The 16656-nt window shown below is 41.9% G+C and overlaps 1 protein-coding gene across 3 annotated transcripts in view; it reads left to right on the top strand.

Moving 5' to 3' along the window:
• The window catches only part of Znf81 (zinc finger protein 81), a 135034-nt gene that overhangs the window by 91897 nt on the left and 26481 nt on the right, over positions 1–16656 (top strand). For 2 of the 3 annotated variants that reach the window (XM_074062849.1, XM_074062848.1), the window contains one exon: positions 5029–5097. The exons of the other annotated variant lie outside the window; for it this stretch is intronic. In XM_074062849.1, coding sequence (XP_073918950.1) covers positions 5029–5097 — 69 coding nt within the window. The remainder of the gene's footprint in view (positions 1–5028; positions 5098–16656) is intronic. 3 annotated transcript variants of the gene reach the window in all.

Genomic DNA, 16656 nt, shown 5'->3' with positions numbered 1-16656 from the left:
GCTTTCTGTTTGTTTTTCAGATAGAATCTCATGCTAACTTTGCCTGGGCTGGCCTCAGACCAGAATCCTCCTATCTCTGTCTTCCAAGTAGCTGGAACCACTATGACCAGCTTGTTTTTGAGATAAGGTCTCATCAACTTTTCACTTAGGGTTGGCTTTGAACCCTATCTTCCTGTCTCCACCTCCTGAGTAGCTGGGATTGAAGGTGTGGAATACTATGCCCAGCATTCCTACCCTTCTTAGAGGTTCTAAACATTAGAAATTGCTTGAGGATAGATAACTTTGGCTTGTTAGGTACCAAATTATGCTACCCTTTATTTCAGTTACTGTTATAAACTGCCTTCTTTGCTTGACATTCCTCAAGAAAAATTGCCCCAATTCCTATACTCTGAGCCATAATGCCAGAATTACTCACTAAGAATCTGCTTTCTTAGATATTTTCTCCTTCTATCATTTTTTGTGATACTGGGGTTTGAATTCAGGGCCTCAAGCTTACTAGGCAGGTGCTCTACCTCTTGAGTCGCACTTCCAGCCCTTCTGTCACATTTTAATACTACATTAGTTAAACCACACCCCAGAGTCTCAGGTTCTTTTGTTGGTGGTGGTGGTGGTGGTATTGGGGTTTGAACTCAGGACCTCGCATTTGCTAGGCAGTTGCTTTTACCACCTGAGCCATACCCCACCCCTTTTTACTTGGGCTATTTTTTGAGATAAGAGTCTCCTATTTATGCTTCGGCCAGCCTGTACCTTGATCCTCCTATTTATACTTCCCACATAGCTGGGATGACAGGTGCATGCAACCATTCCCAGCTTTTTACTTGTTGAGATGGAGTCTCACCAACTTTTTGCCCAGGCTGACCTTGAATCACAATCTACCTAATCTCTTCCTCCTGAGCCACCAACCCTGGTTTTAATGGATTTGACTCCTCTGAAAATCAGTTGGCTGCCTCACTGCTGTTCTTCCTATTACCCATTCTCATTCTTCCTTTCATTTCATCTTCTCACTCTAAGATACCAGCAAACTGTCATCTACAGTGGTCCTCACTTCTTATTCCTTTTGTAAGTATCGCCTTCAGATCCCTCACCCCTCTCCACTTCCCACAGCCCCATTCCTCTTGCCCAGCTTAAGACTTTTTGATCGTCACTTATCAGTTTTTACTTTAAAATAAATTTTGTTAAGGTATAATTTACAAAAAATAAAATGTATCCATTTTAAGTATACAGTTGTGTTTTGATAAAGGTATTCACCAGTATAACAACCACCCAATCATGTATATAACATTCCACTACACAAACGCTTCCTCATGCCCCTCGGAGTCAACACCCACCACCACTTCAGCCCTAAGCAAGCTTTTTTTTTACCACTACAGATGAGATTTATCTTTATTGAGTTTCATGTAAGTGGAATCATGTCCTCAGTACTATTTTGAGTCTGGCTTCATTCATTCAGTATGATATTGTAATTCTTGCGTGTTATTGAATATATCACTAGTTTGTTCCTTTTAAATGCTGTGGATAGTATTTCTGGGTATGAATATACAGAAATATTGTATCACCCTAATTCAAAAATCAAAGAGTAAAAAACAAAAAAGTAAAAAATGAAAAAAAATTGATATCCAAAATGCTCTGTAATCTTGGAACACTGAATTGATTCTCAAAAAGTTTCAGATTTTGGACCATTTAATATTTCAGATTTTTGAATTAGGGATGTGTTAACCTGTAAAGTTAATGCAAACATTCCACAATACAAAAAACTAGACTGTGATCCTCCTACCTCTGCCTTCCTGCCTAGATGGGATTACAGGCATGAATCACCATGCCTGGCTTGTTTTTCTAAAGTATGGTCTTGCTAACTTTTGCCTGGGCTGGCCTCAAACCATGATCCTCCCATCTCCATCTCACATGTAGCTAGGATTACAAGTGCCTCCACCACACCCAGCCCAGTGAACATTCTGGTACATCTTTGTGTGAACATGTCTGTGTTAGTCACAGTAATTGTCCTACTTCTCTGGCACCAGTTTTCTGTGTTAGTTACTTTTCTCATTGCTGTGATGAAATGCCCAGCAGAAATAGCTTAGTGGAGGAAGGGTTTATTTTGGCTCCTAGTTTCAGAGGTGTCCATCCATCATGGTGGGGACAGTGTGTTGGGCCAGAGCAGTGCATATCATGGTGGTCAGGAAGCAGAGAAAGAGACTGTAGGAAGGGGCCAGGGCAAGACATAGCCCCAAAGACATGTCCTCAGTGACTAATTCCTCCAACAACATGCCACCTTCTACCTTTCTCCATCTCCCAATAATGCCATCGTATTAGGAATCCATCAAGGATTCATTAGGTCAGAGCCCTCTGGAAACACTCATACAGACACACACAGAGGTGTGCTTTACTAACCCAGCATTTCTTAATCAAACAAGTTGACAATCTAATCATCTCAAGTCTACCCGTTGTCAGCTTGACACCCAAACATATCTCCCTGGTCCCCCAAAACATTCCATCCCTGGTCTCCAAAAGGCTCCTGTCTATCTTGTAATGCAAAATATATCCATTCCGTCTATCTCCATGAGTCCCCAATGTCAATTCTGACATTGTTCAAAAACCCAAGTTCAAAGTCTCCTTTGAGACTCAAGGCAATTCTTTGCTGTGGGCCTCTGTAAAAATCTAAAGCAAGTTATATACTTCCAACGTACAAGGTGCAGAGTAAACATTCCCATTCCAAAAGGGAACAGGAGAGTAGCAAGGAAGGATCAGACCAAAGCAAGACTTAAACATTAAATACTGTAGTTTGTATCTAGGATCCAGGACATGTGGTGCTGTGATGTGAACTGCAGTGGGCTTGGGCAACCCTACCCCTATGGCCCTGCTGTGTGCTGGGTTGGCTCCACTTGTTGCCTGGACTTTACTCAGCAGGCAGTCCATATTCCTCGCATCTTCAACATCTTGGGATCTCCACTATGACTTCGGCCTCACCCTCACAGCTTCGAACATCACACTCTTAGGAGGAATTCCTGGCCCTGACACACCTTGCCTGGTCTCTTGGGCTTTCCTTTGAAATCTCAGTGGAAGCCCCCATGATCCTAAACTCTTGCATTCTTCATGCCTGCAAAACCAGCTCCAGCTTGAGTAGTAACTGGGCCCCCTTGGATCATAGTCAGATGGCACTCAAGAGTGCCTAGACAGCGGAGCATGGTAAAATGAATCCTGGGGAAGCAAATTCCTGGGAAGTCCTGGCAACTTTGTCTTCTCAAGGGACAATCTTTCAAATCAGTTTCCTATTTTATACTCTGGAGCCTGTCAATGATGGGATCTGGCTAATTTCTGAGATGCCCTTAAGGCATCTTTCCTATTGTCCCAGTACAAAATGCTTAGCTCCCTTAAAATGGCAGCAATCTCTTTAACAAACATCTGCCTTGTCTACAGCTTTCAACTGCCTCCTTTTCTGGAGGCAGACTACACGTTTTTCAAATCCTTCCCTCTTGCTTCCAATTCTCACTGTAAATCTGGCTAAAATAAGCCAGCAATAAACCATGCCACAGCCTGAATGCTGGGCTGCCTTAAAATTCTTCCACCAGATTAGTCTATCACATTTACACTTACCCTCCCACAAAGTTTCAAGGACATGAACAAAATGTAGACAAATTCTGTGTCTGAATAAAACATGAATAACCTCTAATCCAACTCCAAATAGAGTCCTTGTTCCATTTGAAACCTCATGAACCTGTCCTTCACTGTCCACATTTCTGAAGGCATTCTGGTCTTCTGAACTCCCACCAGAATCGCCCAGTAAGTATGCTTATGAAATTCTTCCAAATTCTTCCTGTAAACTAATTCTAAAGGTTAGGAACCACAGTAGTCATGGTTGGTAGTCACAGTAATGACCATGCTTCTCTTGTATCAGTGTTCTGTATTAGTTATGTTTCTCATTACTGTTACCAATTGCCTGACAGAAACAACTTAAAGGACAAAAGATCGATTTTGGCTCATGATTTCAGAAGTTTCAGCCTGTAACGGCAGACAGGGCAGAGCTGAGCAATTCACATCATGACAGCCAGGAAGCAGAAAGAGGGAGAGAGAAGCATATAATGAGGGTCCAGGGCAAAGTATAGCTCCAAGGACACATCCCTAGTGACGTACATCCTCCAACCGAACCCCACCTTCTACTTTCTACCACCTCCCAATAATGCCACCATACTAGGAATCCATCAAGGAATCAATCCATTCAGTAGGTAGAGCCCTCAGGATCTAATCCTCTCTGGAAACCCTTCACAGACACACTCAGAAGTGTGCTTTACTAATCTACGCATTTCTGCACTGTGATTTGTGCATCTGTTAGGCTAAGTTTCCCTTTTACTTCTTTGCATAAGCAGAGACCCTACTGCAGTAACAAGGTCAACAATTTAGCAGTTAAACCAAATATTTGAATGAGCAAGAGACAAATCAAAACCCTTATCTGTCTTCTCACTAAGGTTGTATGAGAGCAAAACCCTTTTTCTAGGGGGATGATCTGGGAGCTTATCACTGATCAAAAGGTATAAGGATTGGAAATGGGATAATAGAGGTTTTACGTGCTGGTTTGAAATGTTGTAGGCCAATGTCGAGGGTTCTTGCCTTCATAGGCCAAAGAATTGGCTTGTGAGGCAGCTGACTGACTTGTGAGACAAGGCTGGTATACAAAGTAGGATTTATTAGAGAGAAAGGAAAGGCTACAGCTAGAGCAGTGCAGTGGAGCCCGGAAACTGGTGGCTCCCTGCTCAGGTGAAGACTGGGCTTTTTATGGACACTTTAACTCTGGGTTAGGGTAAGGGTTAGGAAGGTTCTTATCATTGGCCATGGTTCAATGAGCTGGTCTGTTTGCCCCTTACTGGGAGAAAACAAACTTGAGAGCATTCTGTTTATCCACCATGTGGCAGATTTATGAGACCCTGCATCTCCTCCTCAGGGTGCAGGAATGCAGATTTATGAGCTCCCCAGGGTGCAGGGCTCATAGTGCTTTCCATGGGGGATGGGATACTGACTCACTCATCTGTCTTTTAGGTCCCCAGACCCAACGTAGGGGATGGACGTGGAGAAGGGAAGTGAGTAGGAAGACAGGAAGACGGGGAGGTAGGTATAGGAGATATTATGAGAGAGCACTATTTAGCTATAACAGAGAAATAGAGAATGGTTTGGGAGATAAGGAGAAAAAATTAAGAAATAAAGAAAAAGATTCCAACAATTAAAAACCAAATTTTTTTTAATTTTTATTTTTTTATTATTCATATGTGCATACAATGCTTGGGTCATTTTCCCCCCTGCCTTCACCCCCTTCCTTACCACCCACTCCGCCCCCTCCCTCTCCCCCCAACCCCTCGATACCCAGCAGAAACTATTTTGCCCTTATTTCTAATTTTGTAAAAACCAAATTTTTAAAAAAGAAAAAGAGCCAGGTGCTGGTGACTCACTTCTGTAATCATAGCTACTCAAGAGGCAGAGATCAGAAGGATCAAAGTAAGAAGCCAGCCCAGGCAAATAGTTCAAGAGACCCTATTTTGAAAAAAGCCTTCACAAAAAAAGAGCTGGTGGAGTTGTTAGAAATGCCATTCCCAAACGATGATCAAAGAAACACACAGGAGTCTCTCAGCAAGGCAAAAAGAAGTTTTATTCTGCAGAAGGGTACAGCTACAGACTACAGTCTGATAGGCAGAACACCCTGAGTGGGGAGTCAGCTCAGTTTTTATCTCTCTCTGTCCCTCACCCTGATTGATGGGTTTGGCTTCACAATCTTCACAATTGGCTAGCTATTGTTTGGGGTAAGGGCGAAGCTTTCCAATGCAGTGACATTTTTACAGCCCAGTAAGAAAGTGATTTCTTAAGGTCCCCTGAAGTTAGAGGACAGGGGCTGACATTTTACTCATCAAGCAGTTTGAGATTAGGATACCTGGCCATAACAGGAACTTAATCAGTTAAGAAAAACAGTTCTTTGACTGCAAGAACCTTGCAAGGTCAAGCAACGTTTCACAAAGCATGGAGGCAGCAATTCCTGGAGGTTACTATACAGTGATAGTTTTTCATTAACTCCTTTGACAGAAAAGACCTAACTTTAGTTGATTCTCACAGAGTGGTTCAAGGTGTAGGCCCTGAGTTCAAACCCCAGTACCATACACAAAAAAAGGGAAAGAAACAGAAAAAAACAAATTAGATGAAGAGGAAAAAAAGTTTGTATTTCTTGCTGGGGAGAAGACTTGACATTCCCTCCTTTTTGTCCAAGTCAGTCTTTCTTGCCACAGGTGTATGGGAACCACTTCAGGAGGGCAGAGTTGGTTCCTCTAGCATAGGGTGCAAGCGGCGGGGGGGGGGGTCCTGGGAGGGGACAGCTCAGACTCTGTGACTGATACAACCTAGGGCAGTAGATGGGGGTGACTTCCTATTGAAGTGAAGAGAGATCTGAGTAATTGGGCCACTCATTTCATGAGTACGGCCTTAGTTAATGGAGCTGCTGTCTATCTACGTCTGTCCCTGGTGGCAGTCTCTCATGCGGACAGTGTGACTTGTGCCCACAAGTCCAGGAGCTCCCCAAGCTTCGACCCTTTAAATCCCCAGGGTTGCTCATTCTCAAAGCTCACCTGCCTGCTGGCAGTTTACAGACAGCTTCAGTAACCTGAGCTCTGCCAGTAGAGGCTGGCTTCACTTTTGAAATTGACCTTAATCAATGGAACTGCTGTCCCTGAATAGGACAGGGCCTCTGATCTCTGGGCCTTTTGCTGCTTTTCAGATTGCCATTGTCTACCTGTCTGTTTTTGGTGGGACTGGGGTTTGAACATAGGGCTTCACACTTGCAAAGAAGGTGTTCTGTCACTGGAGCCACATCTCCAGCCCAGATTGCACCTGTGAAACCCTCTCCCTCTCTACATCTGTCTCTGGTGGCAGTTTCCCTTGTGGACACTGGCTGCAAGTCCCAGAATTCCCCAGGGATGTGATTTTCAACCCCCCCCACCCAGGGTTGCTTGGTCTCAAAGCTCACCTGCCTATGTTTGCGGGCAACTTTTGTGACCTGAGCTCTCTGTCAGTGAAGTCTAAGTGCTTTGGTTTTTAAATTTTCCACAGACAGGTAGGGTCTGCACCTTTCCCTTCCTGAGCTCACTTTAACTTCTCAGCTCACCTGAGTCAAAGTCTCTCCCTCTCCACGAGCCTCTTGTGGCCGTCCCCTCTTATATACTATGGCCAAGTGTCTCAAGATGTCCTGAGCTGTGATTGATCCCTGTTTTCAAGACTCCCACGGGTACCTCACTCTCAATGAGGAGGCCCTCTCTCAAGACGGCATCTTGCCACAGTTCTCTGAGGTATGGGAAATGAAAGGTTGTCTTGTCTGATGCTGGTCTTTCATCCTGGGAAGCCAATGTCCTGTCAAATCCCTGTACTAGGGTTAAGGTTGAGAGATGTGGTTTTTGTCCTATTGTTGCGGGAATCTCAAGCTGAGATACAAGACACTGAGGCAGTTTAGCAGGAAGGAACGTTTTATTGTGCCGGCACAGACCCAGCGGACTCGTGTTCAAAGGCTGAGCCCCAAGAACAAAGGGGTCTCACCTTATATACCCTTTCTCAAAAATTTTTTTTATTATTCGTATGTGCATACAATGCTTGGGTCATTTCTCCCCCTGCCGCCACCCCCTCCCTTACAACCCACCCCACCCCCTTCCTCTCCCCCCGCCACCCCCTCGATACCCGGCAGAAACTATTTTGCCCTTATCTCTAATTTTGTTGAAGAGAGAATATAAGCAATAATAGGAAGGAACAAGGGTTTTTGCTGGTTGAGATAAGGATAGCTATACAGGGAGTTGACTTGCATTAATTTCCTGTGTGTGTTACCTTCTAGGTTAATTCTTCTTGATCTAACCTTTTCTCTAGTTCCTGGTCCCCTTCTCCTATTGGCCTTAGTTGCTTTTAAGGTATCTGCTTTAGTTTCTCTGCGTTAAGGGCAACAAATGCTATCTAGTTTTTTAGGTGTCTCACCTATCCTCACACCCCCCTTGTGTGCACTCGCTTTTATCTTGTGACCAAAGTCCATTCCCCTTGTTGTGTTTGCCCTTGATCTAATGTCCGCATATGAGGGAGAACATATGATTTTTGGTCTTTTGGGCCAGGCTAACCTCACTCAGAATGATGTTCTCCAATTCCATCCATTTACCAGCGAATGATAACATTTCGTTCTTCGTGGCTGCATAAAATTCCATTGTGTACAGATACCACATTTTCTTGATCCATTCGTCAGTAGTGGGGCATCTTGGCTGTTTCCATAACTTGGCTATTGTGAATAGTGCTGCAATAAACATGGGTGTGCAGGTGCCTCTGGAGTAACCTGTATCACAGTCTTTTGGGTATATCCCCAAGAGTGGTATTGCTGGATCAAATGGTAGATCAATGTTTAACTTTTTAAGTAGCCTCCAAATTTTTTTTCCAGAGTGGTTGTACTAGTTTACATTCCCATCAACAGTGTAAGAGGGTTCCTTTTTCCCCACATCCTCGCCAACACCTGTTCTTGGTGGTGTTTTTGATGATAGCTATCCTAACAGGGGTGAGGTGGAATCTTAGTGTGGTTTTAATTTGCATTTCCTTTATTGCTAGAGATGGTGAGCATTTTTTCATGTGTTTTTTTGGCCATTTGAATTTCTTCTTTTGTGAAAGTTCTGTTTACTTCACTTGCCCATTTCTTTATTGGTTCATTAGTTTTGGGAGAATTTAGTTTTTTAAGTTCCCTATATATTCTGGTTATCAGTCCTTTGTCTGATGTGTAGCTGGCAAATATTTTCTCCCACTCTGTGGGTGTTCTCTTCAGTTTAGAGACTATTTCTTTTGATGAACAGAAGCTTTTTAGCTTTATGAGGTCCCATTTATCTATGCTATCTCTTAGTTGCTGTGCTGCTGGGGTTCTGTTGAGAAAGTTCTTACCTATACCTACTAACTCCAGAGTAGTTCCTACTCTTTCCTGTATCAACTTTAGAGTTTGGGGTCTGATATTAAGATCCTTGATCCATTTTGAGGTAATCTTGGTATAGGGTGATATACATGGGTCTAGTTTCAGTTTTTTGCAGACTGCTAACCAGTTTTCCCAGCAGTTTTTGTTGAAGAGGCTGCTATTTCTCCATCGTATATTTTTAGCTCCTTTGTCAAAGACAAGTTGGTTATAGTTGTGTGGCTTCATATCTGGGTCCTCTATTCTGTTCCACTGGTCTTCATGTCTGTTTTTGTGCCAGTACCATGCTGTTTTTATTGTTATTGCTTTGTTCTTTTGACTGAGTATTGCCTTGGCTATTCGTGGCTTCCTGTGTTTCCATATAAATTTTACGGTAGATTTTTCGATCTCTTTAATGAATGTCATTGGAATTTTGATGGGAATTGCATTAAACATGTAGATTACTTTTGGGAGTATCGACATTTTTACTATGTTGATTCTACCAATACATGAGCATGGGAGATCTCTCCACTTTCTATAGTCTTCCTCAATCTCTTTCTTCAGAAGTGTATAGTTTTCCTTGTAGAGGTCATTCACATCCTTTGTTAGGTTTACACCTAGGTATTTGATTTTTTTGAGGCTATTGTAAATGGAATTGTTTTCATACATTCTTTTTCAGTTTGTTCGTTATTAGTGTATAGAAATGCTAATGATTTTTCTATGTTAATTTTATATCCTGCTACCTTGCTATAGCTATTGATGGTGTCTAGGAGCTTCTGAGTAGAGTTTTTTGTGTCTTTAAGGTATATGATCATGTCGTCTGCAAATAGGGATATTTTGACAGTTTCTTTACCTATTTGTATTCCTTTTATTCCTTCTTCTTGCCTAATTGCTCTGGCTAGGAATTCCAGTACTATGTTGAATAGGAGTGGAGATAGTGGGCATCCTTGTCTGGTTCCTGATTTTAGAGGGAATGGTTTCAGTTTTTCTCCGTTAAGTATAATGCTGGCTGTAGGTTTGTCATATATAGCTTTTATAATGTTGAGGTACTTCCCTTCTATTCCTAGTTTCTTAGAGCTTTTATCATGAAATGGTGTTGGATCTTATCGAAGGCTTCTTCTGCATCTATCGAGATGATCAAGTGGTTTTTGTCTTTGCTTCTGTTAATGTGGTTTATTACGTTTATTGATTTTTGTATATTGAACCACCCCTACATTCCTGGGATGAAGCCTACTTGGTCGTGGTGAATAATCTTTTTGATGTGTTGTTGAATTCAGTTTGCCATTATTTTGTTGAGGATTTTTACATCAATGTTCATTAAGGAGATTGGCCTATAGTTCTCCTTTTTGGAGGTGTCTTTGCCTGGTTTTGGGATAAGTGTAACACTGGCTTCATAAAATGTGTTAGGCAGTTTTTCTTCCCTTTCTATTTCGTGGAACAGTTTAAGGAGGGTTGGTATCAGTTCTTTAAAGGTCTGATAGAATTCAGCAGAGAATCCATCAGGTCCTGGACTTTTCTTTTTGGGGAGACTCTTGATTGCTGCTTCAATTTCATTTTGTGTTATAGATCTATTCAGGTGATTAATATCCTCTTGGTTCAGTTTTGGATGATCATATGTATCTAGAAATCTGTCCATTTCTTTAAGATTTTCAGATTTATTTGAATATAGGTTCTTGAAGTAGTCTCTGATGATTTCCTGGACTTCTGTGGTGTTTGTTGTTATCTCCCCTTTTGCATTCCTGATTCTACTAATTAGGGTTTTTTCTCTCCTCATTTTAGTCGGGTTTGCCAGGGGTCTGTCAATCTTGTTTGTTTTTTCAAAGAACCAACTTTTTGTTTCATTAATTCTTTGTATAGTTTTTTGGTTTCTGTTTCATTGATTTCAGCTCTTATTTTTATGATTTTTCTCCTATTTGTTTTGGGATTTGCTTGTTCTTGTTTTTCTAGGAGTTTGAGATGTATCATTAGGTCATTGATTTGGGATCTTTCAGTCATTTTAATATATGCACTCACGGCTATAAACTTTCCTCCAGGACTGCCTTTGCTGTGTCCCACAGGTTCTGGTAGGTTGTGTTTTCATTTTCATTGACTTCCAGGAACTTTTTGATTTCCTCTTTTATTTCATCAATGATCCATTGTTCATTAAGTAATGAGTTATTCAGTTTCCAGCTGTTTGCATGTTTTTTGTCTTTACTTTTGTTGTTGAGTTATAGTTTTATTGCATTGTGATCAGATAGTATGCATGGTATAATTTCTATTTTCTTATATTTTATATTATATTTTATATTAGGGCTTTGTGCCCTAGGATATGATCTATTTTGGAGAAGGTTCCATGGGCTGCTGAGAAGAAAGTATATTGTGTAGAAGTTGGATGAAGTGTTCTGTAGACATCAAGTAGGTCCATTTGATCTATTGTATATTTTAGATCTAGGATTTCTTTATTGATTTTTTTGTCTGGATGACCTATCTATTGATGATAATGGGGTGTTAAAGTCTCCCACAACCACTGTGTTGGAGCTAATATATGCTTTTAGGTCATTCAGGGTATGTTTGTTGAAATTGGGTGCATTGACATTGGGTGCATATAGGTTGATAATTATTATTTCCTTTTGGTCTATTTCCCCTTTTATTAGTATGGAATGTCCTTCTTTATCTCGTTTGATCAATGTAGGTTTGAAGTCTACTTTGTCAGAGATAAGTATTGCTACCCCTGCCTGTTTTCAGGGGCCATTGACTTGGTAAATCTTCTTCCAGCCTTTCATCCTAAGCCTATGCTTATTTCTGTCAGTGAGATGGGTCTCCTGTAAGCAACAAATTGTTGGATCTTCCTTTTTAATCCATTTTGTCAAACAGTGCCTTTTGATGGGTGAATTAAGTCCGTTAACATTAAGTGTTAGTACTGATAGGTATGTGGTGATTCCTGTCATTTAGTTGTCTGCGTTGTTTGAAGGTTTGATTGTGTGTACCTAAGTTGAGGTTACTCTCTACTTTCTTGCTTTTTCTTTTCCTGCGGTTTGGTGCTGCCTGTCCTTTCATGGTTATGTTGGGTTTCATTTTCTGTGTGCAGAATCCCTTGAAGAATCTTTTGTAGTGGTGGCTTTGTGGTCACATATTGTTTTAGTTTCTGCTTTATCATGGAAGACTTTTATTGCTCCATCTATTTTGAATGATGGTTTTGCTGGGTAGAGTATCCTGGGGTTGAAGTTATTTTCATTCGTTGCCCAGAAGATCTCACCCCACGCTCTTCTTGCTTTTAACGTTTCTGTTGAGAAGTCTGCTGTGATTTCGATGGGTTTACCTTTGTATGTTATTTGTTTTTTCTCTCTTACAGCCTTCAATATTCTTTCCCTAGTTTATGAACTTGTTGTTTTAATGATGATATGTCGTGGGGTAGTTCTATTTTGATCTGGTCTGTTTGGTGTCCTGGAGGCCTCTTGCATCTGTATGGGAATAGATTTCTCTAGATTTGGGAAATTTTCTGTTATTATTTTGTTGAATATATTACGCATTCCCTTTGCTTGCACCTCTTCTCCTTCTTCGATGCCCATGATTCTCAAGTTTGGTCTTTTGATGGAGTTGGTGAGTTCTTGCATTTTCTTTTCACAGGTCTTGAGTTGTTTAATTAATAGTTCTTCAGTTTTTCCTTTAATTACCATTTCATCTTCGAGTTCTGAGATTCTGTCTTCTGTTTGCTCTATTCTGCTGGATTGGCTTTCCGTTTTGTTTTGCAATTCTGTTTCATTTTTTTTTCTGAGGTTTTCCATATCCTGGGTCGTTTCCTCTTTAACGTTGTCTATTTTTGTCCTGAGTTCATTTATCCCTTTATTAATCGTGTTCTCTGTTTCACTTTGGTGTTTATACAGTGCTTCTATGGTTTCCTTTATTTCTTCTTTTGCTTTTTCAAATTCTCTATTTTTGTTGTCTTGGAATTTCTTGAGTGTCTCCTGTACATTTTGGTTGACCCTATTCAGTATCATCTCTATAAAATTCTCATTGAGTACTTGTAGTATGTCTTCTTTTAAATTATTCTTGTGGGCTTCATTGGGTTCTTTCGCATAGTTTATCTTCATTTTGTTGGAGTCTGGATCTGAGTATCTGTTTTCTTCATTTCCCTCTGGTTTCTGTACTAATTTTTTGCTGTGAGGAAACTGGTTTCCCTGTTTTTTCTGTCTTCCCATCATTGACCTTGGTGTTGTTATTGTTCCTGTACTGTGTGCAATTAAGTATTTTCTGTCTGTAATACTAGCACTAGTGATATTTAGAATGGAAGGGTGAGAGGGGATGGAAAGCCAAAGAAGTTAAAGGAAAAGGGAAAAACAAATAAGTTGAAAAAAAACAAAACAAAGAAACAAACAAAAAAAGTTTCAAAGATATAAACAGGGAGAGACAGTGTACTAATCAACTGTAAGCTGAGAAGGCATTAGAGAGACAGAGAGAGGATTGAAAATAAAAAATAAAAAGAATAAAGATAAGAATAAAAATAAAAAATAAGTAAATGAAAGAAAAAATGTGTGTATATATAAAAATCAAAATAAAATATAGAAAAAAAATAAATAAAATTAAAAACCTCCAAGTTCAAATGCAATGAAGTTTCAGTCTTAATAATTTTGGTGTTCATCCCTCAGCCTCCAATCCTGGAGATGGTGCCTCAGCTGTTGTTCTGTAGTTGTCTCATCAAAGGGGTAACATAAAATAGAACAAAACCACACAAAACAAGAAAAAAAACCCACAAAATGTCCCAAGTTCAAATGCAATACAGTTTCAGTAAGTTTTTCAGCATGCAGGTGTAGTTCGGTTGTTTTCTCATCAAAGGTAGGGAGAGAGGAAAAAAAAAGAGTCTGGAGACAGGTCTGTGAATGGCTGTCTGCGGCTGTGGTTTGCCTGCCTGCTGATGTCAGCCTGCTGTTGCTGGAGGCGTTATTTATGCAGATCTCTGGAGTGAGCTTAGCACTGACCTGGCCCAGCAGGCTTTGTTTACTCAGAGTTCTGCTGGGCACAATGGCCACTGCTACAAGCTTTCCCCTTTCCAAGCACACTGGGGGAGGTGACACTGCACCCACTTTCTCAGGCCTGTGTGTTTATTTACAGTTCACGTGGGAAGTGGGTCTTCCCCCCTCTCCTGTGGAGTTTTCCTCCCACCACTGCTTTTACAAGCTTTCCCACTCCTGATTGCTGGGCGTGTGCTATTGCTCCTGCCGGCCAGCGTGTTTGTTTACAGTTCACATGGGAGGTGGGTCCTCCCCCCTCTCCTGTGTTTTCCTCCCTCTGCCACTCTCACAAGCTTTCCCACTCCTGGTTGCTGGGCGCGCACCCCTGCTCCCGCCCTCTCCGGCCAGGCCCGGCTTGTTATTTACAGTTCCGGGAGGGATTTCCCTCCCCTCCTCTTCAACACTCAGGGTGCCCTACCCTCTTTGCTACATGTCTTTATTGTTCTTATTGCTTATTACTCAATTTCTCTTTTCTTCCTGGGTGGGGGTCAGTCTGTCCAGGGGGCTATGCTGATCTGGCCCAGGGATGTCTGTGGAAGTACCGCAGTACTGCTTAGCTCACCTTGACCGCGTCTTCCCAAGCCGTCTGGGCACGGGCGACTGGTGGCGGCCTGGCGGCCCTCCTGGTTTCTCCGTTCAACGTGAAGTGGAGATGCTCTGTGCAGGCTGGAGGTGTGGAGGGGTCAAAGTTTTGCCTCTTCTCGGTGGTTTTGCCTGTAAGGTGAATCTCCAGCGTCTCTCCAAGATTTTACTTTAGGAGGCATGCTTCCTGCTTCCTCCCTCTAGCCACCATCTTGGAAAATCTAGCAAGAGATTTTTGAGGGGGTTGAGAATGGGATTGAGAGTTTCCAATAAGTGCCAACATTAAACAGAAGCCAGCAACAAAAGGAAATCAAAAGAGCATTTAAAGAATGAAAATCACATTCTTACTCTGCTACTGTTGCAGGAAGTTGCTAGCTAAGATAGGGGACACTGAGGCAGTTTAGCAGGAAGCAATGCTTTATTTTGCCAGCACAGACCCAGCACACTCATGTCCAAAGGCTGAGCCCCAAGAACAAAGGGGTCTCACCTTATGTACCATTGCAAGCAGGTTACAGAAGCAATAAAATTAAAAAACGAGGTCTAACCCATATATGGTTATATGGAATTCTATAGGCTACTTCACCCTAGTTATTTACTGCCCCTCTACCCCTAATGCTACGTGACCTTCTTCACCTTTGAATTCTTTAGGTTTTATCTCTCTGCTATGCCATCGCTTCCCCACTGCTACTTTCTCAGAACTCAGGCCTAGTTTATTTTCTTCTGGTCCTCCTCCCTGCCACATCATTCCCCACTTTGATGCTCAGTCTCACCTAGGGTCAAAGAGCATCACCCTGATCTAGGCGTTTGTATTTCCATAGCATCATTACATGGGCGAGCTTTCTCATTCTGTCTGTGATCTGTTCTACGACCTTTCCTTCATTATCAATCCATAAGCAGCAGTTGCTCAGGTTAAATTTTCCACAAATTCCTCCCTCAGAGGCCAGCAAATAGTCTAAAGCCAAGCAGTTCTAATAGATGGCATTGTGCATCTTAGTGCTTTGTTTTGCCCGCAAATTGAGAGCTCTTGCAGTTTTATTAGTTATAATGTCAACAACAGCCTGCAGCCTGATGATGTGGTTGAGCATATATATAGGGGTACGATAGCCCCAGGACACATCTTCTGCCCAGGTGGCAGGACCATAGTAATAGGTGGCTTACTCAGGAGGCCATAGGTCATCTTTCCAATCTTCATATATGGGGACTCCCAGTTTTTCACCTTCTCTGAGGGGAAGCAGGAAAAATGATGGTCTGATTCCTCATAGCACACAAGACCCAAACCAGCTACTAGGTAGTATAAGCTTGCTTCCCACAGATCCAATACGGGCCCCTGGGTGCCCACCAATCTATGTTTGTGGTAAGATCGTTCCATGCTTTCTGGAGATTAGAAAAATTGACCAGTGGGTGGGGCTGGGGTTCTGTGTGGTTTGGAGCTCCCCACCATTTGGTCTCTTGGGCAGTGTCATCATAAAAATTTTGTCCTAAACAAGTTAAATCCCCCAGTGAGGTGGAGAACTGGCCTTTTGAGAGGGAGATACAGTAATTTCCGATGATGGAAGTTTTTAGGAGCCAGATGCCTTTCCTGTATTTTGGGAAGGCAGTCTCATTAAAAGGCTCCTGTGGATCCAGCTCCCTTGTTTCCCAAGGCCAATGTCTCCCATGTTGGTCCCTCCACAAACAGCACAAAGTGACATTCAGTGTCTGGGCTATAGACTCAGCCAGTGAGAGGAACAGGCTTTTAGCTTTTGCAGAGATGGAAAATTCACTCCTCATCTCCTTATAAAAGGAGTGAAAAACTTGGTATGAAGAACTCTCGTGGGTAATTGTGATGGGCCTGAAGTGTAGCAACGTACCGGGATCCTCACCCTTTCCATTAATTAAAGTGCCCAATTGACCTTCCAATCTCCTAGCTGGGTTCACTGAGATTAGAAATGGTGAAATTTACAGGGTTACAAGTAAATAACTTGTAACCCTGTAATGCAGTCAGGCATTGTTTCCCCTCTCTGGAGAAGGGCAGTAGTCTCCTTCTTTTGCCATGTCGCCCATATTACACACCCCTAATAAGGGTAGTAGCGCCCTTCATAGGACTCACAATAATTGATGTATGGATTACTTTTTGGACACATATGCTTATCTTTCAGCATATAGGCCCTCTCCCAGGCTAAG

Source organism: Castor canadensis, chromosome X (assembly GCF_047511655.1).
Source record: "Castor canadensis chromosome X, mCasCan1.hap1v2, whole genome shotgun sequence".
NCBI lineage: Eukaryota > Metazoa > Chordata > Mammalia > Rodentia > Castoridae > Castor > Castor canadensis.
Note: the sequence above shows the minus strand (reverse complement) of the source record. Positions and strands in the feature narration are given on the sequence as shown.